Source organism: Leuresthes tenuis, unplaced genomic scaffold, assembly GCF_036924035.1.
Source record: "Leuresthes tenuis unplaced genomic scaffold, fLeuTen1.0.hap1 SCAF_8, whole genome shotgun sequence".
Taxonomy (NCBI): Eukaryota; Metazoa; Chordata; class Actinopteri; order Atheriniformes; family Atherinopsidae; genus Leuresthes; species Leuresthes tenuis.
The window spans coordinates 6,850,635-6,876,156 of NW_027325362.1; the positions used below are offsets into that span (position 1 = coordinate 6,850,635).

The 25,522-nt window shown below is 41.5% G+C and overlaps 1 protein-coding gene across 3 annotated transcripts in view; it reads left to right on the forward strand.

Moving 5' to 3' along the window:
* LOC140312800 (homeobox protein Meis1) overlaps positions 1 to 25,522 on the forward strand; it is a 76,817-nt gene that overhangs the window by 42,124 nt on the left and 9,171 nt on the right. For all 3 annotated transcript variants that reach the window (XM_072390614.1, XM_072390616.1, XM_072390615.1), the window contains exons 9-10: positions 12,185 to 12,261; positions 25,440 to 25,502. In XM_072390614.1, the coding sequence (XP_072246715.1) occupies positions 12,185 to 12,261; positions 25,440 to 25,502 (140 nt within the window). The remainder of the gene's footprint in view (positions 1 to 12,184; positions 12,262 to 25,439; positions 25,503 to 25,522) is intronic.

Below are 25,522 nucleotides of genomic sequence, written 5' to 3' on the forward strand. Positions count from 1 at the left end.
ATCTCTGGGAATGGAATTGGCTCTGGGCTGTGTGTTTGTGTGCATCTGTCTGTGAGGCCCAGTGTGTGTGGTGGCTTTGGTGTGTGACTGTTCAAGAAGAAGGGTGTGCGAGGGCATTTGGAAGCAATGACTTGTCTGTACCAATCACAGGAGTGGTTGGTGTCAAAGAGGCGGCAGCTGAGTCAACCTGCCCACCCCCACCACACACACACACATGCACACACATACTGTGCCCCAACCCCCACATTACCCCACACCTTGTAATGAAAACATCATCAATTATCCCTCTTGACAGGCCCAAGGGACCAAAGGCAGACAGCTCTCTTTGGGGGCTTCTCTTGTGGACTGACCCTCACGGACAAACAGACCTACTACTCACATACTTTACAACCATTTAATGAAGGGCATAAATGAGCTTCTTTTAGCATTTTTATTGGATTCTGATGACCTACCTGGGTACAAACTGGATCTGAGGTGTTGTGGATAGTGACACCAGTCCATCTGGTGATGGTTTGGGGGCTAGGAAGTGTGAGTGTATGCGTTATGTGGGGTACTGACTGGGGGTGTTGAGATAGGGGAGGGGTTTGAGATGGGGGTAATGGTATGGCGGGAGCAGAGGGAGGGCATCAGTCCTGACACTGACTCCTGAAAGGCCATCTGTGTCTTGATTGATGGATGGAATGATGGATGGTTGCGTAGATGAGCAGATGGATTGAGTGATACAGTAGATGGTTGATCAACTCACACATGGCACATGTTGGCAGTTTAGAGGATACATATTGGTTTCCAGAGTTATTGGCTTTCTGATGTCACTTTTGACATTAGCTGTTCATATATGCTGAGATGCATTCTTTATTTAGTCATTAAAAATCAATATAGTTGTTCCTCTGTGTGGATGTGGTTTATATACTCTACTGCAGGTTATAATTTTGAGTTTTTGAACATATTCTATTCTTCCAAAAATCTGATTCAGTGAAAATCACAGCATACTTTGAATTCTTCTAAGTAATATAAAATGCTGATATACTTTCTTCCAAAGTTGTGTTTGCGTAAATATGATATTGGTAGAATCTTCATCTCATACATGGAAATACTTAACCTAATTGTATCATGCTTAACATTTGATGTTTGTGGGGGTTTTAAAAGTCAGTTACAGAAAAGAAGGGGGAAATACTGCTCCTGTTTTGTACATTATCCACAGGAGAAAATAGTCCACCCAGACACCTTGAGGCCATCTAGCAGTTATTTTCTTTCTTTTGAAATTTATTGTCATACGAGGATAAAGCCTCTTTATATTTCTGACCAGGCTTGACTCCAATCTTTTCTCCACTTTCTCCTCTCTGCTTCTTGTATCGTTTACCCTACTATTTAAAAGCCCTCAAGGGCAGTTAACTTTTAATTCATGTCACCTTTGAACTTTTCCAAAACGTCTGCCATAGATCTCGACCAAGAGCAAGTGTGTGTGTGTGTCTGTATATGTGTTGATCTGGCTTTAGTCAAGGGGTGGGCTAGTGTGCTTCCTTGAGAACGTGAGAACTTTACAGACCCTCAAGGTCGGTCAGTAGCACTGGAAAAGTTCAGGAGATCTAATGGCTTTCACAACACAGACACACAGTGGTCATGTCACGTTTGAATTGTAGGAGCTTCATTTTGAAAAAGAAAATGCATTTGGAATTTTATTCTGTTTAAAGAAACATAAGATCATAAGATTGTTTTACAAACATAAATGTGACAAAAACTTTAATTGAACTATTTGTACCTCATCACCATGAATATTTCTACCATCTCCTTTGGTCCATTTTGTACGTCCCTCTTCCTCTGCTTTCCCTACCCCCAACTCTCATATAATTTCATAGTTGGGAAACTATGAAACAGTTCAGTGTGGTTTCATTGTTATACGTCAGAATGATTGATGGCTTCATGCTGAAGCTGTGTTTCACACTAGTTCTATTTTTCATTATCAGCTGTATGTGAGCAGCATGCGTGTGCACTGAGTGGCTACAGGCCCAGTAACTCAGATATGTGAAATCTTTCTTGGTTTAGTACCCACTAATCAGTTTACAATGATCTACAAATCCAGAGAAGGGGCTCACTCTGTGCTCTGACACACACTGAGATGCAAATTCAAACATACAGTATACACACACACTTTTGAAAAGGCCCACAGCAATGACGTCAGTGGCTAGGTGGGGTGTGGAGTTCCCCACCATTGCTGTGGAATTTATTGGAGAGTGAGTGACAAGTTGAGTGTGGTAAAATCAGGGAAAAATATTGTCATAAGTCTATGGTTAGCTTGATGAACTTTTTCTAGCTTAGCAAGAGATTAGTAATGCTAGCCTCTGATTCTTGCGATAAGCTGAAAAATAACCACCAAAGTAACCAAAGTAGTTTTTGTTCAAAACACCTCAAATTAAGCTTTAGCAGAAAAATGTTTACCACCCATCAAGAAAAGGAGTTTAGCATAGCCTCTGAGAGTTTAGCATGATTTTGTTCAACCAGTCCTATATTAACTCTGCTAAGTGTGAAATCACATTAGCGTTAGCTGTTAGCCATTATCCATTAGGTTGTGTTTGGCAGTCCAGAGGATTGGTGGATATTTTCTGGCTGGAGTCAGCAGCTCGATACCTTTTACTTACAGCAACTGCAGCAGCTTGCCCTAGATACACTTGGCATGTGTGTGTGTGCGTGCATCTATCTGTGTGTGATTGGATATGCAGTTGTGCTATTATTTGTAAGTGTCAGCCTCATGTCTCTTTTGTTAACACAGAATGAGTGTGTGTGTGTGCCTTTGTCTCATTCCATGCGTGTGCTCGATAGATGCTCTGGCTCTGCCGTTGTGGTAATCAGTTTGCACGTTGGCTGAACTAATTTATCAATTCAGTTCCTCCCACTTGTATTCTCTCCCATGCGTGAACCCTCTCTCTTTCCCCATCTCCCCAGCTCCTTCTCAGACAAAACACTTCTTTCTGAAAGACTATACGGGTTTCCTATCTTTTATGCATGCCTTCTGCCTCTCTGACTTCTCTCTCCCGCTCCTCCTTTCTTCCATGACTCCCTCTCATTTGATTTTTCTATAATGTACAGCTGTGTTGCCTTACATTTTTATGGCCTTGAACTATGATATCATAGCCATATTGGTGCACTTGTGCCGTTTCAAAGGCACTGTGAAGAGAGCTTTGATTTATAGATGAAATCCTAAGATATCCTCATCATCTTACTCGTCCGATGATCTTATGATTGAAGTTTTCTGCATAAAGCCCTATAAACCTCAAGAGGCGTCATCGGGGAAGGTTGCACGCAAGGTATGGCCATAGGCTGGTAGTGAGTTTACACTTGACCAGCTGACCCAAGGTGCCCTTGTGTTGGGGGACAGACACACACACAGAAGTATGCATGTGGACTTGTGTATTTTCTCTGGTGTGTATTCTTGTGTGTCCAGTGGAGTGAGGGAAATCATAGCTAGTGAACCAGGTGGTGAATGCAGACAGGCAATAACTCATGGTAGAGGAGTTGGACAGAGCTGAAGGCTGGGAGAGTATGTGTCTGGAAACCAACACCAATGCGCATATATTTTCATTTTTCTCACTTTTCACTCTCTTGTCCCTCTTTTTCTTCCTCTTGAAACATTTTCATAACTCACCTCATTGCATTTTCTGGCTTCCAGCATATGCTTCTCTCCATGTGCTGTATATTTCACACTGTATGTGCGAGCGTTCTTCTGTTACTCTTTTCACTTCTCTAGTGTTCTTCTGTAGTGTTTGCAATAGCAGTGGGAAGTGAACAGGGCTGAGGGTGCTGCTCACTTGTTTGTTACGACAGATTAAGTCATTGATTTGTAAAAGCGGTGCACTGATGGAGAAGGCCCTCTGCTGTAGAAGATGAGAAGAAGGGGGGGAGATAAAGCAGAGCAGGGAAATGGAGGGAAACATTTGGCTGAGAAAAGAGAGGAGACAGGAAAAGATCAGAGCTAATTGTGACGAAGAGAGTTAAATGAAGGTGGGAGAAACTGGGAGGGAAAAGTAGGCAGCCCAAAAGATAGTTAAGAGAAATGCTAAAAATAGAGCAAAGGGGCGGAGGGGGCGGAGACGGGTGAGAAAGGCAGGGAGACAGAGGGAGGCAGGGAGGAAAGAGCGTGGGGTGTAGGTGTGCTCTGAATGACAGAGATGTCAGAGAAAGACAGAGGAGGGAGGTAGAGTGTGAAATCTTCATATTTCAATAACGGCGTCTGCATCGTCCTTCTGTCTTCTTGATGCTTCAAAGAGCATGAGGGAGTAATTGTGAAATACCTTTACCTAGTTTCAGCATTCCCTCAACTCCAGTTCTTTTCACCCCCCAAGAGGCCAACGGTGAGTTTCTAATTAAAACGTTGGGGGCAAAAGGGTAATTATGATAATAGCATAATAATATCGCCAGGGTTATTAGAATGTTCTCTGGTCCCCAAATTGCTTCCTCTGAGAGATCAGATTTCAGTGGCATTATGTAAAGTCAAATTTCCTTGAAAGTCAGGTGAAATGAAATGTATTCCCCTATGATCGACTTGCAATCTGAGAATCTGATTCCCTCTTGTATGTCATGAACACAGCTCTAAAAAAAGCTTTTTAGTCTCCCACCACAATGACATACCCAACTCCCTCTTCACTTGCTTCTTAGCACAGTTCAGTCTGAAGGCTTTATGTGATTAGGTTGTCTGTTTGCGCAGTCGTTTTTGTTTTGTCGCTTTGAACTTGCATGTAGTTTCTCTGCAGCCCTGCAGTAACGAGTTCCATGTATTGTAGCTGGGTATAACAAGAGAACATTTGTTTTCAAGCTTAGAGATCACTGCTAAAATACTAGCTCCAAGCACTGTAGCTCTGAGCTTGCTGGCGCTCTGAGGGGCATCCTACTGTTTTCACTTGGCTTTCTGTGGTACCTGACTGGGATGAGCCTTTGTGGATTCCTCTTATTCCCATTTACACACCCCCTCATTCCCGGGCAGCCCTGAGGCAGCCCACCTCCAGCTGTGGCTGCTGTTCTCTGCACCGCTTGGTGCAAGTACCGATTGCTTTGGAGTGCCTCCCTTTGCTCAAATAGGCAGTAATTACGGGCTTAAAGAGGTTTAGTGGTCCAGCAAACTACATAATCACCCCTTGAATTAGCCCCAGCTCATCAGCCTCAGTACAACGAGCAGCACTTCCCACTAGCACTAGCTAGCATGCTGCACCCCCTTCCCTTTATTGCACAATGGGAAGCACAGCGGCAGGTGTTGTGCAACATCCGGCCCCCTTAATAAATTTAGCCTCCCCTGAGCTGGAATAGGGAGGACTAATGAAGCACGCCTTCACTCTTAGTGAAGCTAACCAGGCAACATACATCACATACAGCACACCATACAAGATGCTTTCCCTCAGTATCAACAGACCTCACCCTTTCCGTTCTGCATTAAACACAAGAATATGGCACTTTGTTAAGAACTGTGACTTTGCCATGTGCATACTTGCTGAAATCTTCAGTATACACATAGGTTAGAGAACCACCCAACTGTAAAGCTCACAGATCATTGTTCACACCCTGCAGCACTGCAGCAACAGCCACAGTGGTGGCTGCTGCCCCATGGTATTCAATGTGCCCTTACAGTCTGTGATGAATGATACTAATCATCCATTATCATATTGGAGAAGCTGGTAACATAGTACATTGTCTAATCCACTTTGTACCAGAGCTTTAATGACATACTTTTCACCCCTTGCCTCACCAGCTAACTAGATTTATCTCATTCCCACAGGCAAAAGAGCTGTGAGATTTCCCTAAATCAACAAAAGCTGTTTTTTTGAGAAGGAAAATGCTCATTAATGAATGAAAAACCCAAGAACATCTGTTTTCCTCTTTTTCTTCTTTATCTACAGAAGAGATGGAGAGATTTGATGACAAAAACAGTTTGAAAGAGGGTTAGTTTGCAATTTCTGGTGCATATTCGAGGTTTTCCTCTAAAAAGATGGATGGTGAATTATTCATGCAAGCTTTGAGCTGGTTTACCAAAGACCAACACCATAAAAGAGGCTGTTCTTCTTCTTCTTGTTCTTTTGTACCTTTAAGAAAGGGACATTTATTTTACAAAGACTTTGCGGAGGGCAGTCGGAAACTCTCTTCCATTTGGTTCATTTTGGGCCTCTCACAAGATCTGTTTTCGCACTGTTTTGTTATTTTGCAACGGAGCAGTCTGAATCAGAGGAAATTAGGTTAGGGGTGCTTTGTTTTTTTTCTGTTGTTGTTTTGTTCACTCTCACTCCCTTTTATTTTTTTCTTTAATCCCCCCTTTCTCCCAGAGCCAGCTTTGTTGCTGGGTCCCTGCTCCCTAATGAAGTCAAAGGGATGTCAGTCGATGCCACCTACACAGAAAGGAATTTGAAATGGCGTAGCTCTCACAGCGCAGCATGAGCACACACAAGTGTGAAACTTCCACTGAATGAGCAGAAAAATTGGGAAATTGGAGGCTTGTTGTATGAGATACTACAGGCTTATAGTTTGGAACGCTTGTTTTAAAGTCTGCTCGTGCTTAGGGCTCAGGACATTTGTTGTGAGCATAACAATGTACTTGTCTTCCCAAATATTTAAGGCAATCTCATACATGTCTGCATGTCTGGAGCAGGCTATACTTCTAGTAAACAGTGTTCTTCCAAATGTTTGTGTGCATATATATTTGTTATAAGACATATTAGGATGGTGCAGCCAAAAGGCCCCCAGATTAGCTGTCAGGCATTCTTGATGTGCAGCTTGGATTTTAAGGAGATTTGACCTGGGAACAGTGACGGTAGCAGATCTTGCCATGTCAAAGTGGTTTACCTAAACTGTCACATGCAAGTCAATAGTCTTGCATAATGTTGCTGGCGTTTAACCTGCTTGGTGTTTCAGGTCATTTATGTTTAGAGTCAGAACCGTAACACATCTGTTATATGGAAACTTACTAAAAGGAATAAAAGCAGACAATCTTATTCCAAAAAGAGGTGGGCACTAATGCAAAGTTGTTTACTGTGATTCATTGCATTCTCTTACATCTTTGTGCCGTGTGGCTAACCCCAACCATCTGCTGGTAAAGTAAACTAACTCAAAATACTACTAACCCATGTCTGTTAGCCGCAGATTGTGCAGTGTCATGGCCCTTTTTTAAGGGACATCACATGGTCGTGGCAACATATGATTTTCCTCTCGTATTCCTCCCTCCACCCTGTTTCATGGTTGCAGTTTTATAAAGCTAATGTGGCGTGTCAAGCCTTTTTAATGGGATGCACAGAGGCTTGGGAAGAGCAGCTTTAAATAGAAATATATGCAATGATAACACCTAATGGCTAAGAAGGGAACGCACAAGGGTGTAATTACACACACTGAAATGGAGTGGTTGGATTTCATTTAAAATAAAGGATGTAGGTTTTGAATTATACATGAAATTATTTGCGCAAAGTTACTGTTGGTGCACAATAAAAAAGGAGCAATATTACATTTATAGCTTTGTTAATGTTTAGGGAAGCCAAAGTCAAATTAAAAAATGTCAAGAGACACTTAAAGAGAAATAGAGAATAGGAAAGAAAACATTTCTTTGGTGAGGAGGCGGGATGAAGAGAAGGGAAAATGGCAGCAAGATAAAAGACAATTATGAAATAGCTCTCCTTTCATGGTGAAGTGAAGCAACAAAGGAGCAAAGGAATTTAGAGTTCAAATCAAGAATTGGGGCCCCAGTTTCCTCAAACATGAATGGAAATACAGGGCAGGAAATCAAAATCATAACAGTGCTACAAGTGTGACTCCAGAATATAAGTTTTTGCTGGGAATATTTTTTTATCCTTAACTTTTCTATTTTTTATTAATCAAATATTTTTACATTAAGTCACTTTGAGATTTTAGGCCTCACAAAATGAGATAAATTAAATATTTACTTCAGCTGTTCGTATTCTGCAGAGACCTCTGAACTTCTTGGTGCTATTGAATATTTTAACTATGGCCAAAAAATATATTTATGACATGAATAATGAGATTACTGTTGTTTTTGTGGCATGTTTAATTGGTAACTATTATCACTGACATGTTTCCACTGTCGTGGCTTGAATATTGTTCTCTTAGGTTAGGCTGGGACAGGCGGAGTACAGTGGGATCTCACCGAAAATTTATGCTCTTATCTCTTTGTTAAACCCTGGGGCTCCAGATATCAATTTCCATGTCCCTCCCTTGCCTCCTCATTCTTTTCTCCTCTTTTTCCTTCTTCTATCTATCTCTTTCTTGTTCTTGTCTGAGGAGGTCAGAGAGGAAGACGGTCAGACAGGGAGGGAATGTTACTGCAGCTCTGTTACTCACCCCCACACACACACATCTGTGTACACACACACAAAGTCAGGTACTGTATGGCTGTGCGCAGCTGAACTTATACGTATACCCGATAAACTCAGTGGCTTCGATGAAAACGAGAACACACACAAACGTTCACAGCGGTGATTAACTTGCAAAGCAAAGCATCTTTGACTGCAATTGACACATTGAGCACAACAGATTTGCAGGCACACGCACACGCACACGCACACACACACACACACACACACACACACACACACACACACTCACACATACTTGGATTGATAAGACTCACAGAAGAGAAAGAAGCAGAAACACACACGCACCCCTCCTGGCACCCACATGCTCAGAGCCCTGTAGAGAGCAGTGACAGGGTGGAAATTCTCATGAAAGGAGTTGTATATTTGGAGAAGACATATCATTAAGATAGGCTCAGGGAAGAGGGAAGGGAGGGAAGGATGCGCAGAAACTTTCCATCTGCTCTTTTAAAGAACATGTTATTGCTTTTCTCACTAAAGGCCTTTCTTTCCCTCTCTCCAAACCCGCTGAACCACAGCCAAAGGCCGTTAAGACACCAGAATCACTCATAGACAGTATTAAAACTGGGTGACTTGTTGCTGAGCGAGAAACTAAATCACAGTGTTTTGACAGATAGGAGCTAATTTGGAGGTTTAGAAAAAAGGAGGACGAAAACAGTTTTGATGTTCTGGCTTTCCGGCCAACTCTTCCTCATAACTCTGGACAGTTTTTTTTTTTTTCATTTAATGTGAGAGCTAGTGAAGAAATTCACTTACAAAAGTAAAAGCATTCAGTCCTGCAAGTTACATTATCACTGACAGGTACATAAAGTATAAAACTGAAAATACTCATCAATCTAATGTTATCATATCAACATTATTTACTTAGTTTTTATAGTGCTAGGTCAAGGCAGTCTCGCACCAGCATGTGAAATGTAACACTTTCACAGTGAAGGCTTAAAAATGGTAAAAAATACTACACTTTCTGGGCAATAAAATCTTTATAAGCCTATACTCTGTCTTTGTTTTGCATTACATGATAATGAATAATGCTAATATCTATCATGCTAAGTCTGCACCACCATTGTGACACTAAATGTTGAACATGTAGACAAATGTATATATTACTATTTCTCTTGTGAGCATAGGCTACTGAAGTACTGTAGTTTATTCTGTATTTGCACTGCTAGTTAAGGAACCTCAGCCCCATACTCATTTCATTACTTGACATTACTGAAATCACACTCATGCATCTAAGTACATTTCCCCCAACACACAGATAGTCTGTCTGTGTGTGACTGGTTTTGTATGTCTGTCTGTGTGTTTATACGCCTGGAAGGGAGGAAAACATTGAAACAGGATGTATTTGTGCTGTATTGTGGCCCCTGGCATGGCTGAAGCACCCCAATATCACGAGGCAGACACTCCTGCTCCCACAGATCCACGACACGTAGAATGGACTCATTCATTCTTTTCATTTTCAATCGTATTTCATTGTTGAGAAGGGAGAGCTTATTGACTATTTTCCCCACATGATTAGCTAAGATTAATATGTCAGCAGAGAACTTATGTAATTTCTTTGAGTAAACTAAAACTGCAGAAAGTTTGTGCTCCACTCTTTGTGAAAAAAAGTTTCATGAAATTAGTCTTTTTGCTTTTTAATGCAATCCTGCTGACAGATGGACTCAGACACAGAAAACATACCTCTGCCTTGGCAGATGCGTCATCACATCAGATGACACAGGCCCTAAAGAATAATGTTTTCTCAGTTTCAACACACACCCAGACGGGCAAGTAGTGCCCCAGACAATTATTTAAATTCTGACATTATCTCATAAGTCTACAATATGGAAGGTACTTGTGCACACAGTGCTGGACATGAATAGATGGACAGTTAACATGCATATATGCACAAATACACACCCACATAGAGCAGCACAAAAATGGTTGTTGAATAAAAGTGGACACAAATTTGGCCAGAGGCGACAATGCAATTATAACTTAGTGCATGAAATTAGCCTCCTTGTGTTCCCAACCCCACAACCAATCACATGGACAAGGGAATGCTGGGAAAAATCTTTCTCTTCTCACGCTCTCTCTGCTGGGTTGTCCCAGCATTAAACACAATCCTGTTCATTATGCACTGAAAAAACTGTAATGAAAAAATGAAAAAGCTGGCGCCGCACTGATTTTGCTTGTCTGATTGACTATCAAGGGTGTCGTCTTGTTAGACATACTGCAGTAGCCACATGTGCGGCAGCTATTGTTGGTCATCGTAATGTGAGATATAACTCATAAAAGTCAGGGTTAACCAAAAGTCTAGCTCTTTGCCTGTTTCCAAGAAGATGAAGCTAAAACATATATTTACCTTAACATTCATTGGTTTAATTGATACCAATATTAGCCATTTTTGAAAATATTTTTGTAATACTGGCAAACTCAGGCCCATGTTTGGTGAATCGTCATTCACTTTAGCTTTTCATGAACTTCTTCTCTCTTGTGTAAATGTATGCACAGCAGTTAGGAGTATATAGATCCCCAGTTAGTGCTATCACTTCAACTATCCATTTTTTTTCCTTGCTCTCCTTATTCCTCCCCCCTCTTCTCCTCTTTTATAGCCTGCCTATGATGTGCAGCACAGTCTATGTCTTGTCTCAGTCATGAACAGGACATTGTCCTATGCGAACAGGGCTCTGTGCAACCGTGACACCACCCTCTCTAATATAAATCAACACACTTTCCAAGTTCACATTTATCCATTCTATATATTTAAACAGGTGGCTCAGTTTTAACTGTTCTCAGCTGGTTCGTGGTTGTTGGGGTTGAAGCCAGTGGTTAATACTGAAACACTGGGCTTAAAGTCAATTTGGTGATTCTCTTAAATGTGTGAACTGTTGTTTGTCAGGGATCTATCTGTCAGATTTGAATCCCGAAATAAATGAAAGCTTGATTAAGAATGAAAAAATGAAAACACGAAAAAGGGAAAGTGATGAGGCTTGATAAAAAACATTGAGAACTAAATTAAGATAAGATTATACAAAATTAAATAAAATTTTCTTGTCTCTGCGTGACTACATTAGAGAATTGTTACATTGTTTGACCCTCCACTGGCAGTTTGATATTTCAAGTTTAAAGAAACAGGATTAAGCGACTCACTGAGATGGCATTGTGTAATTTTTGGGGGGAAATCCCTTTTTCTTGTATTAAGCTAGTGTTCAAAAAGATTTTTAAAAATGTGCTTAAAGTTAAGCAGTAAAACTGTGGATTCTACTGAAAAAGGCAGACTTGGTCTCATCAGTGTAGCAATTTCGACAAGCATGAAAGCAACCAGCGAGTATAAAGACAAAAGATTTTTGGTTTGCTTGTCTGTCTTTCATCGGGTTAATGCTACATATTCCCCACACACTGATTACATATGCAGTGAGGTGAAAGGAGGGCCGTCAATGCGAATATATTTGTGTAAGAGGCTGCCTAATTACCAGAGCTGGTTCTCCACTTCACTTAACTTTCTAATTGGCTTGCCTTTTTGGCTGCCATTAATTACAAGATTTCATATTCCATTAATGAATGGGGGGGTATTAATGTGCACATGCTCACACATGCTTGCACTATACATCCAAAAATACGCAAAGGCACGCTGACACCTATGCACCAACAAACACGTGCACACTTCTCATTTTTTACCTCTCATTACGGTGTGAGATTTTGTGTGTGTGACGGTGAAACCTACACCCTGCAACGTCTCTTTCTCTGCTAAAAGGCACATCAAGCCTTTTAGCAAAAAACAAGAAGCTTCATTAAACAATTTGTGGTCAGCCTTTTTTCATACATGTTGTCTTTCTATTCTGCAGCATCCCTACCCATCAGAAGAACAGAAGAAACAGCTGGCGCAAGACACGGGCCTCACCATCCTACAAGTGAACAACTGGTAAGTCATTTCAGAGTTTACATGCAGTCGATTTCAGGGGTTGGACCCCCCGGGCTATCCCAGTTCTTAATGATTGGAATTAATGCCTCCACTCCACTCCTATTTTCATCTCTCTCTGACACACACTCACACAACACTTACTGAACCTTCCTCACCTAGATCAATCCATCTGAAGAGATATGGCCTGGAGTGATTTTCCAGACCAGCTGCCTAACTCAGCCAAACATGAGCATCCATGTTAATTAATTACCATCTTAGAATATCCAATAAAATCCTTAAGCATGCTCAACTTACACAGGAATTATTACTTGAAGTGGTGATTTAGAGACTAATTATAGGGTTTCAGTTTATTTTGGGATTTTGTAGTTCTTGTAGAATCATGTTTAGCATTTCTTGGAAAAAAATGTTACATTTACTCAAAGTTTATGGCCCCACTATTTGAAACAGAGATGGTCGGCCTCACAGTTTGCTTGCTTTGACACTGCAAATCTGATTTTAGCAGTTCTTATCACTAAAGCATGAGCAGCAGATTATCTTCAGATCATTGCTCTGTTGAAAATCATTATATTGGGTTTCTATTCCATGTATTATGAGTATTAAGTGATTTTTCATGACACATTTAGCATTTGTAGTTTTCTTGTTAACAAGAAGCCTCACTTAGAAGTGTGCAGTCTGATTGCTAACTTGCCTTTGCAAATTACTGCTCTGTAAGTGCAAACTAGGCAGTTAATTGGGCACAAGTGTGACGGGCCGGGCCATAAAATGTGGTTGCTAACTATCCATTTTAACCTTAGGTAACACTGTAAGAGGTATAAAGGGCCCCTATGTCCTTGTGCAGCTAGTCTTATCAGAGAGATGGCTATCAGCACATGCTTAGTGTTATTAGCCATGTCTAATTAAAGGGGCTGGAGTCTGGATAACTGAGGCAAGGCCCAGGCAGAGGGTGTTTGATCTGTGCAGCCCTTAAAATAATCCTTGAAAGTATCAGTGAGTTGCGAGGTATGAGCATGAAAGTGGCGAGGGCAGAAAAGGTGAGGCGCGTCAGAAGAAGAGTAAGAGCCAAAGAGCCAGAGTGAAAAATAGATCAAGAGAAAGAGAAGACGATAAGGATAAAGGGAGAGAAAGAGATGATACATGATAACTCCACATTACAAGCAATCTAATGATGTTAACATTATTCCCAGCCATTGTTCAGTCAGAGACCTCAGAGACCGACAGGCATTAGATTAGGATATCAGTCTGTGGAGAATTCAGATTATACCAGGCAAAAACATTGCACACACACACACAGACACACTCAACCACTGCTTCCTGACCAGAGGGAATCCTATAGAGGTTATCAAATCACGTGACCCCCCTCTGAAACCTCTGAGGGATCAATTCTTACAGCCGAACTACAGCTTTATCATGTGTGTGTTAGTCAGACAGTCACATGAACTGTAGCTTGGTAGTTTAAGGCTTACTGTGTGCTCTCATTCAGTTTATTTTTATTGGTAGGGTTATAGCACCAAACCCTGAAGGTGTGCATGTGTGACCACCACACACACTGTGTAAATCGTAGGTTGCTAATCTCGGTTTGTGGAAGATGTCACATGTGTGTTTTTAAGTGTGTGTGAGAGAGGAACCGGGGGTGGTTAATCTAGGGGTATTAGCTGTTAAACCCTGCATGCTGGGATTCCGCTGCCCCCTCACATTTCGTTGTATCTAAGTCTGTGTGTGTGCTTGTATATGTGTGTGCACACTTGTCCACAGGCACATTTCCATGCATGGTTCAGTTGTTTGAGCAAACGAGCTGTATGTTGCAGCATGGAAGGATGATCGAGAAGGAAAACAATAAAGGGAAAATGGGGTGACAGAGATAATGATGAGAAGAATAAGAGAGTTGGAAAAGAAAATAAAATATGAAAAGACGATAAAGAGAAGTAAGAAAGAGAGACAATCGCAGAGAGCAGCAGAGAAAGACACAAAGGTTATGTTAGGGGAACTGCCATTTTGCAGGCGTGCTGTTGTGCTGGATGGGAAGCCCCGTCATTGGGTGTCTCCATAGCAACCCCCAGTGATGTTACCTCCTGACCCACTGATTTGGTGAAGTCAATTTCCCTAGATGTGATTCTGTTTGTCAGTAGATTTTGAAAACCCACTGTCAAACTCATGGACACGGACAAATGTGCCCATCTTCAAATCCTCACTCTCAAACGCACACACGTGTACATACTGTACACTGACACTTTCTCATGTGTTTGCTTGTACCAGATCAGGTCTGCAACTGTAAATAAAACCAAAGAAGAATTCCGCAAACCTGAAAAACTTAGGAGGAGTGCGTCTCACCGGGGCACAGAGGCCATCGGTGTTGAATTCATGTCAAACGGTCGCAGATGAACTGTGGGTCACCCATATTTGTCATCCCAACAGGGGAGTACTTAAAGATGGAAAACGCGTGCAACTGACTAAACACAGTGCAATCCTGTCACATGTTCCAGCACAGAGCAAAATGAACACACACGGTCCCTTCCACAGACGCAAGAAACACACACAATCTCTTTGTTATCATGTGCTTTACTTCACATATATTATCACACACAATCCACTGGACACCCATAGACTCTTTCACTCATGCACCATAGATGTGTTAACACACATGTCTGTGTGCATTATTGATGAGAAAGCACGTGGTGGGGCTCAGCAGATTAAATAAAAATGCTAAAGGCCGATGAGGGGTGCAGATCACTCATGAATTATTGGTAGAAATACGCTGCACCAGGGAATCTCAATTTGAATGAAGAAAGTGTATAATACTGTATGTGTTTATGTGTGTGCGTGCGTGCATGTTCACAATTAGAGAACAGAATTGTTTGTAGAAAATGTAAACCCATCCCTAAGAGCACTTAATTTCCTGCAAAGTGGACTGTGTCGTGCACAAATTTCTGTAAAGTAACACTTATACTTTCTGGACAGTTACAGTGGACATATGTGTTGTGCAAGCCTACACACACTCAAACACATCCGTGAATATATGCATGTTTGCACATTAAAATAACCCAAAGCTATCTAGATGAATGATTTAGACATCTGATTTTTATTCTTCGTGAATTCAAATCATTATGATTTGCAAGTGTTAGAAAAAGCTGCAAGTCTCTTAATACGAGTGTCAAAGTTTATGTTAATATTGTTTATTCTAATAGAACTATTCAAATCTACGCTCTAAACTTTCTTTTAATAATTTTTGACACATACGTTTAAGTCGCTCTCAGAGCACTACAGGATTGGTTTCTAAAAACAGAAGTAAAATATCCAATCTTTGCTACAAATCTCAAAGCCATTTACTTGCAGTTTATTTATGGTAAATTTAAGCCATTTCCCCCCGAAACAGTCTTGAAGTTCTTCGATGTTCCCTTATGTAGAAATATTTCAGGAGCTGAAGGGATTCCTTCTGCTGAAGTGAGAGCTGGACTACACTGTCCAAACTGTTAAAACATAAGGAACATTCTCATAATGATGAGCTGGAAAAGTAAAACCAGCCATCAGATATTTATTTGTAACTTAAACTGCCATTTTTGTGCATGTGCATGACAAAAAACTTAATCTGAGATAATATAGGCCGACTTTATTGCTCATAATTCAACCAGACCTGAACAAAAATAACCTCAATCATTACTCTGATGCATTCAAAACATTCCAAGGCTTATGGAAATCAGCTATTTTAAACTAGATAAAACCAATGCGGACCAATCCATATGTGATAGAATACATTATGTGATATAGCTGACATTAAAAATGGATAGGCAGAGAAAGAACACACCGTGATTGGATTTAGATTTGCTGATAAACTCAGGTGTAGCTCTGTCTGCAGCCACAGTCTCAAAGTGTTTTTGAACAACACAACCTTTTACCTGCTTACACAATTACAGCACTCTGAATACAGTCAGCAGCTAAAAGCTCAATGTGCAACATATAAAATGTCTCTCTCTGGATGCAGTCAGTATCTCTGTGCTAAGTTCTTCTAACGCTCCGGTGATGTAAAAATCGATAGCGAGGTCATCAGGTTTCCCTTGTTGGCTGCCCCTCCCCTTCCTGCCTGCAATTTAATAATACCCCTTTAAAGGCAGTGTTTAAGCCCCGCCGAGCAATTGTTTTGTCAATAAGACCTCCTTTTACGAACGTCTTAAAAGCCTGGACAGAGAGAGTTAGGGGGAGAGAGGGAGAGGGAGTATTTAAAAAGGCAGAGTGAACGGACGCTCAGGCTATTTAGGAAGGAGCAGTATGGCATATATGTATATGCCGTTTATCAGGTTTCTGAAAGCACACGTCAAAAAACAGAGGAGAGAATAAGGTGAAAGAACAGACAGAAGTTGGGAGCAGGGAGGGAGAAAAAGCTCATGGGAACAAAGATTTAGGTTTGTTAGTACATGCAACGTTCTCACTAATAAAAACCTACAAAAACTAAAGGATAATTCTGGTTTGTTACATCTTAGGTTGGGTTTTCTTCGGGGGGGGGGGGCACAAGAAAAGTTTATATGATCGCTTGAGGGGATTTTTGCCTGAGGACTTAATATGCAATGAGGGAATAGAAACCTCTTTTCAAATCATGTCTTACATGGAAAAAAATTTGAATTATCTGTATCACTAGCTGTTTGTGGTTTAAACCAGCAAACTGTAAACTCCTGTGATTGACCAGTGTGTGAGATATGATATAATATCCCTGATATTCCCAAAAAATGTATGTAACTTCTAAAGAAGAGCTTTGTCTATTTGCCTTTTATGGATGTCCACCGCAACTGTTGTTTCCCCTTGAAAGTGCTTATACTTGCACCTAGCAACCTTCAAACCAGTCACAGAAACGTCTCTGATTCATTTTTCTTTTGCAAGTTTTCAAAATATTGTTCATGAATGTAAATCATCCAGTTCTGGTAAAGTTGTAAAAAAGGACAGAAAGGCACAACCATTAATTGGCAAGCAAATTTGAGTGTTGTTAATTGGAAACAAATGCTCAAAGAATATGAAACAAATAAAACTACGGTAGTTGCTATGGCCAAATCTGAGAGAAATTTTTTTTTCCTTTTCTGTGCAGCTTGTTGAAACTACACAACTTCAAAATGCACATAAAAACATTGCTGTACTTAAAATTCCGACATTTTATTGAGTAAGTGACAATCACGTATTTGATTTATCAGTAATCTTAATATACCAAGCAGATTAACACCAACTATCCCCAGGTCAGGGCTGACTTTTTTATGAATACATTCTTATTACAGCTTTTAGAGATTATAGCCAAAACTGTAAGTTAGACCCAAGTTGTAAAAGCGTCAAATGGTTAATGATATGAGAAGGAGAAACAAACTGGTAGAGTGAGATGAGTTGCATGGTTCAGTATGTTGACAGACAAAAGAGAGAGATGCTGGAACTTGTTCACAGAAAGTTCTCCGAGGTGTGTGTTTTTGGAATTAGCAGGCCGAGTTTCAGTCCATGCCCTGAAGCCTGTTTCATACACTGCAGCTCTGTCAAGTTGCTTCAGTCTGAAACTCCCTGACATTACAGCAGATACCACACACACACACACACACACACACACACTTCACTTATGACCTCACCCTCAGATCTCAACGGACTTAAAATGTGAAAATAATTTCTAAAACAATATTTTCTTCTCAGTTTGGACTCTGTTACTAACAATAGCCTTTTACAGGAATCTTCAGCCTGCGCTGACACATGCTCTTTAATGTATTATGTCAACAGAAATTTGTGTGCGAGTGTGCATGATCATACACATAAGTGTCCATGTGCAAAGACACACACCATACCGATGTGTTCCCCCCCTCCTTTCTTTCTGTGTTTCTCTTACATCACAGCACGCCACCCGAGGCCAAACCTGCATTTCTCTTCATTCGCCCCTCTCTCTGTCTTTTTATCCCCCGTTCTTTTCTTCCCACTCCTCTCCCTTGCTTTTCAACCTCCTTTTGTAGTGGATGTCCAAAACATGAAAGGCGGCAGAATGTGAATGCCAGGCTCTGTGTGGAAGCACACATGGTCGCTGTCGTACTCGCGGCCATCAGTCAGTTGATGTTCTCACGCTGATGTTTTCTTATGTTGATCAAAGAAGAGTTATGAGGTGAAATCAGCAGGACACGAAACATGCGTTTTGTACCAAAATTAAATATGTAGGAAAAATAGGACAGCTACTCCCACACGTAACAGAGGACTGATTATGATTTCATTCATTTAAAATAAGCCATGGTTCTGTGTAAAGGGTTTATTTCTGCTGGCAATAACATGGATGTGGTCACTATCGCCCACTTTTGATTTTTTCACAAGCTTTTAGACTTTTTCACTGTTACGAAAGTCTTTGGATTCTCATAAAATATATAGAATTATTATCCTTTAAAGTTGGGTTTTTACAGAAAAATCTATATATATTCATAGAGCATATAGAAATTCTAAAGTGGATCAGCTCAGATTTTATCAAGATAATGATTAAATATAAGCATGTAAATGAAAGAGATTTTGTTTTCCCTCAAAGTATTACTCCCTTTCCTTAACTTTTGCTGACAGTGGATCTTATGCCTAAAACTGCATTGGTAGTTTCTGGGCAGCCATTGGGATCCCCCACAGTGAAAGCTGCTGTGAGCCGGCAGGGGGAAGTGACACGCCAAAGACAGGATATGACACAGGCAGCATGAGGGGGAGATTTGGGTCAACCACTTTGTTTGCAACAGTCCCCACTGCAAGCTCTGTCAGCAATACCGGCTCTGTGTGACACCATTGTTCATCTCCGTCAGAACAGGGATTTCTTTGGTGTGTGTGTGCGTGGTGAGGGTTTGCATTTATTTGGTGAACATGGTGAACAAAAACACATAATGCATGTAAGCAAATGCGTGCAAACCCACACCGGAAAAAACACTCAAGTGGAATTGGGCTACTCGTGCATACACACAGAGAAACATAGACCCACACACATATTTCGATCCAAGCCCAAGGGCTAGAGGACACAAGCTCTGTCCAGTGTTGTGTTTGTAGAGTGGGCAGCACAGGGCCGCCATGTTGTTTCTGGGCAAAGCTTCAAGCCATCCCCTCCCTTTGGCATTGATGGATGACTGGTTGACCGAGTCCAAGACTCGCTGAACGTGTCTGAGGGGAAACAGGAACAGAGATAAAGAGAGTTACTGGGGTCACGTGTGACAGCTACAACCTCTCTCTTTATGTGCCTTTCTGTTATTATGGTCTGTGTTCCCATCTATCTCGTTCCTACCCCCTTTTACTCCCACTTCTGTTTATATTTTCTCTTTTGGCAAGTCCCCTTTAAAAGTCAATGAGTGTTGCAAAGTCTGCTTAGTCAGAGCCAATGAGTTCATGTATGTTTTTCAAGTGGCCAACAGTTGCTCAATATAACTCTGTGAGGCACCTGGTTGTCATGGACACACACATACACACTGAGCTCCTCTCCAGTTTGTGTGTGAATTTCTACGAGTGGGTACCCGGCCTGTTGCTCCACTCTGTAAAACCAGCTTTAGTGGTGGATTCATGGCTCTCTTAATGGACACTAGGCTTCTAGGTAGTGGTGCAACAGGGACTTTATGTGTGTGCGTGCACATAAATACTTGCATTTTATGTGTGTGCAGTAATGGGGATTAAGTGACCCCATGTCTGTTCTCAGTCTAAAGCTCCTTTTAAATTTCACACTGTTTTCTTAAGTTTCCCTCCATATGTGGCACTGGATCCTGCTAATCCTCCTCATGTTATTAGAAGCTGGATCAGCAGCCCTGCATGTACTGAATGTGTGTGGGTGTGTGTGTATGTCAGTCGGTGTGTCTGTACATAGCTATGCGTGCATTTGGAGATGGTTCAGGACCTTTTTGCCTGCCAATAAAGACTTGTATGTTATGCTGACTCAAAACACAGGCCTCTTGTCTCATAACAACCTAGCTGCAGCCAAACAGCACTCAGACTTGGTCATGTGACTCCTAAATTACCTCACTTCAACCGTACTTATCTAATGTGTGTGTCCACACTCTTTATGTTCACGCTTGCCTGTTTACGTCTTTCAGTATCCCTGCGTTAATAAGTTGCCACGCCGTCTCCACAGACCCAATGCACATTATTTGTATGAGCGGATTGGATCATGGGAATGATGTGTTGCATGTTTTGTGCATGAGTTACAGACTTTTGATATACACCATAGGTCTTTGTGGTTGGTTAATTGGTCAGAACGGTTCTTGGGAAAACATTGAGAATGATGCAAGGAATTGACAAGTGAGAGCATGTAACACATCATGCGCTGAGTCCTAAATTTGTAAATGTGTGTATGCATGTAGGAGTTTGTACTTGTTGAAAACTGCACAGACAAATTAAGGACAATGTGCAGTCTCTTGGCTCAGCATTAAGTATAGCTTACTCATGAATGGTTGCAGTCTATTTTACACAATCCACATTTAAGCTTAAAGCTTAAAATTCCTCAAAGTCAGTGGCTCCTGTCCTGTGCCCTGGATTCCCACAAGTGCTGTAACGATGCAGCTGAGTTGACCATGGGATGATTGAGGGACTAAGAGAAAAAACATGTAAATGACCCTATCATAATCTTTTTCTATATGTCTCCACATTAAGGTGATCTGAGATGAGGGAACACGAATACATGTGGCTTTCAGAGGTCACATTTCTCAGAATAATCATTCTTTCTAGGATGTTGTGATTTCACCCCCTTGGTTGTCTGAACAGCACTGGTCTAAATATAAATGATGTAAACATTATAGATTCAATTTCAGTAGTAAAGGGCAATGAGAAAATCCCTGCCTCTTAGTTGCATTAGTTTTGTACTCGTTATTTACATTTTCTTCACTTAACTGTGAATTTGTGTATGTAGCAAATAGAGTTGTGCATGCAGCTGTGTTGGTTTATTTAAACTAATCTGAATAATCTAATCCAAGCATCTGACCTGCAAATGACTCTGAGGAGGAGAGAAAGAAAAGGAGGGAAGGAGACATGGAAGGGAAACAAGAAGGTGATTTATGAGTTAACTCGTCAACTGAGGATAACAAGGGGAGAGACTCATAACTGTACTTTCCTCACACACCCATGTGCAGTGTGCAGGTACAAACGCATGAATGCACAGCCACTCCCAGCTGTGGATAAGCTCCATTATACAAATAACTAATTGCTTAAATCGATGAGGAGATTCCAGGACACAGAACAGGATGATAAAGTTGTTAGATGTGTGACATAAGAACGGTGTGTATAGTGTTAGCTTTAAAATGCTATACAAACGCTTAACTTATGACTTGTTGCTGGTGACTGTTCATTGTGTGTTAAAAAGGACTAAATCACAATGATGGAGGAATAGCTTATTTAAAAGTTATAACCAAAAGCAGAAATTACATCAATTCAGTATTTTATTTTCTAAAAATAAGAATGTGTGTGTATGTGTGTCACCAGTGTGTGTAGGAAGGATATATGGGCCAGGCTTTAATTGTGGTTGAGCAGCATACAATCGATGGTAGCCAAGCAGTGACAACCTGATGATAACTACATGACTCTACTCGTCAGAGCTTGCTTTTTTCTTTGGTGTTTTAAATCATATTGATTGGCAGCCAGGAGGAGTGTGTGGTTACACAGTTATTTTAAGCGGCTCTGAGATTTGAATATGCATGTAAACTTCTGTCGGCGTGCACTGAAATACACCGCCAGGTCCTGATGAATGTATCCGATGCTGAAATTTCCAGCTGTGCACAACTGTGCAGTTTGTGCAGGCCATGTGTGCACAAATTCTCTCAGATTACTAATGTAATACTGGTGCCGAGGACGTGTGCACAATTGCGTGTTTCAATGTGTCTTGTATTACTAATATAATATTGGTCATAGGCTCAGGAGATGTACATGTGTGAGTATATGTGCCGCAGATATTGAGAACTCTGCATGAATTTAAATCAATGAGCTCACAGGGTAACCTTTTGTATATCCAATCTGCATCTTTCCACTGCTCGTTATTAAATTATCCCCTAATTGGTCACGCAACAAAGGCAGCTGATGAAAAAGACAATTTCTTGCTTTTAATTGGGCATTTCACGTGCGCTTCTTGTACACCTGTGTGCAGCTGACTCGGTTCAGTATGTCTGTGTGAGCGTGTGTGTGTGTGTTGGATGTAATGAGAATAGGACATTAGCAAGGGCTTGGCAGACGCCGTCGCAATCAGTTCCAGTCTTCGCAGAGAAGAAGGGAGAGAGGTTGGAGAATTAATCGCGACATTTGCAACCCCAGAAGGAGAAACGGAATGGAGACAAAAAGAATAAAACTCACCCAGTCTCCTTACATGACTTCAGTACCTTCAGTTCTGCTGTAACATATGGCTGACATGCATTTTGATCCACTGTACCACGAGTTGCATGCTTCTGTCAAACATGTGTGCCCCTGCTGGGAATTCAACTCAAAACCCCAACAGTGTTCATACCATGTTTGATTCCTTGAGCCATGCAAGTCACCCTTCCTCCTCCATGCTTTCTGGTGTTTTTTGACCAACTTTAGGCGTACCACCAGTGGTGTGTCACACCAAAATAGCCCAGCTATTGTTGCTCGGAGTGGAGCCGAATAGTGCAGCTCATTGTGTGGTGACGGGAGGCAGGGGAGTGAACAGGCCATAAACACTGGCCCTATAGCACCCGGGGGTCGTGAAAAGGTGAAGCCTCACTCTTTCTTTCCTTTCTGTCTCTCAATCACTCTTTATCTCAGAGTCCTCTGCCTTTCTTCTTGTCTGTCCATCTTCCTCTCTCACAGCCTTTCTCTTGGTCAGCTTATTAACGGTCACAGCAAGAGTGTCTGGTTTGCAGACCAGAGCCCCTTTTCTTTTTTTTTTTCTTTTTTTCTTCCGCACTCTCTCTCACTCCTCCTTCCCTCCTATTCTCCTGCTCTCCATCGCTCCATTCCCTTGGCTGCTATTATGAGAGGCATTTTATCCTTTGTTCCAGGCCCCATGGTGCATCTGGCCTCAGATATGGGGATGGCGGGGACAGGAAACCAGCAAGAGTTTTTGAGAGGAGGAGGGAGTTTGGTGGGCCAGACTGTAGATTGGTTGCTGGGAGGTGGGTTGCCAGTTTCCACCATACAGGGAAGGAATGATAAGGAGGGAGAGCAGGAGAAGGAAACAGATACCGGGGAGGCAGAGTTATTGTTGTTCTTTTAAGAGCAGTAATAGTTACACACTTCTATCTTCAGTAGTTTCAGTAGCAGTCGTACTAAGCCTATGTACTTATAAGAATATAATAAATATTGATCCCATGTTTTACATCAAGTTTCATGTCTGTTGCATTTCTCTTTAAGTCACATTGTACCAGGACCAAAATGCCTGACTTTTTAAGAAGTGCACACCTGCCAAAGCAACTTCCTTTGTTGCATCAGTGTTTTTAATGTGAGATAGAGAGAACCATGTTTAGCAGCACAGATATAAAGGAGAACAGGCAAGGATACAGCAATGAACAACAAGAGGAAGGAGGTGAAGAGAAGGAGAGGTCAACAGTGAACCAGCGCTGGCCTCAAGTTGACCTCGTCCTTCTGTAAAGGGTTTGGAGAGCAGAGAAGAAGAGAGTAAAAGGAATGCTCAGGCCTCCTCAACCCTCTTTGCCCTCTCTACATTGCTCCTCCTCCCATATCTCCCCCAGCAAAACAGGGTAGCAGGGGAGGAAGGGAGGGAGAGAGCGTTGGTGATAAAACTCCAGACGTTCTCTCATTTGATGGTGCTCTGCCATGTCAGTACATTCTTGCATTCCTCCCTAGCTTTTTCTGTTTCTATCTCCCCCCCAGAAATTCCAATTCTGCATACTTTATTGTTGCAAATACAGAACAAAAATGCCAAAGCGTCAAGCTCAAATGATGGTAAGATTCCCATCACTTTGTCTTTTTTTTTCCTGAGATCATTTCACCTCACTGATGCTCCACTTGCCTCCCTGACAAAAATAATTAAACAATTTAAAGCAGCTTACAAGACATAAATCAATAATTATTGAAAAACAATGCAAGGAAACAATTAGACTGTCAAACATTCTCTTTCTCTGGCTGTTCATCGTTGTCACCCTCTGTCTCTTCATTTCCCTGTAGCTCCATTTTCGGACTTTAAACAAGGACAGATAGCAGGCGGAAAAAGGGACATCCAACATAAAGGATTTTATATTTAGGAATATTTTTGAGATACATTGAAGAGGGTTTGTTCACTTATTAGAGTTTTAAAAGTACTATTGTTCCCTTTAACTTCAGCCAATTCCCCCCTTTAGAAATTAAATAGTGTCCAGTGGGGCAACAGCAGGAACACATAAATCAAGTCAAAAGTCCCAGGAGCCCTCTCTCTTTGGGGTCATTAAAGGCCAAAGGGTCATTTCAAAAGGGGTTAGGCTGAGCAAGGCCAGAGCGGTGCCTATGTGAGTGTGCACAGGGGCTGAATGTGTGTGAATACATGTAGGAGTGAGATTGTGTGTGTGTAAATGGTTTGACTGTGCACTTATATAGGAGGTCATGGAGTAAAGAGGTTAGTCCAAGGATATATGTGCAAAATCTTACCCCTATGAACACACACTAAAAAAAGTAACACATGGTCACCTGTCGTAGCAGAGTATCACCCAAAACAATGCCTCTCACCAGTGGCAACGTGACATGTTTCTGTCAGCAACACTTCCCACACTGCCACATTCAGAGCCAAGCGTGTTAAACAGTCAGCAATCTCAGCTCGTTGTGAGGTGGAACATCTCCAACAAAGCGAGATGGGTTGAAATGTTTCAGACAGGCAGAAAGAAAATCTCAGCTAAGCCTCGCCCCACAAAGACCCCTGTGTTCAGGCTGACTGTGTGTATGTTGAGACAAGTTTGCACAAGTTGTGGAGTTTTGCACTTTCAAAGACGAGTGCTGCGGTTATTAAGGTTGTTAAGATCTGACTTTCGTGGTGGCTCTAAGGGGGCTTTACTGGGGCTCAGTGTTGCTTATGGGAGAATGATTACTCCATATAGTTGTTATGGTTAAGAGAAAACGAGGCTGATTTGGCAGTGTGGTTGTTTTTGTGCTGGATGCCAAGATATTCAAAGTATTAGTCAGCATTTTTGCTTAAACTTGTTTTGAGTAAATCTCTTACGATGTTTCTGTGTTTTTGTCTCTTCTCCTTCCTTTTCTGTCCCCCTCCCTTTACCATCCATCCTCCTTCTCTTCATCTTCCTCAGGTTCATAAATGCGAGGAGGAGAATAGTGCAGCCAATGATCGACCAGTCAAACCGTGCAGGCAAGTCTCCTATAGTTACTGTTT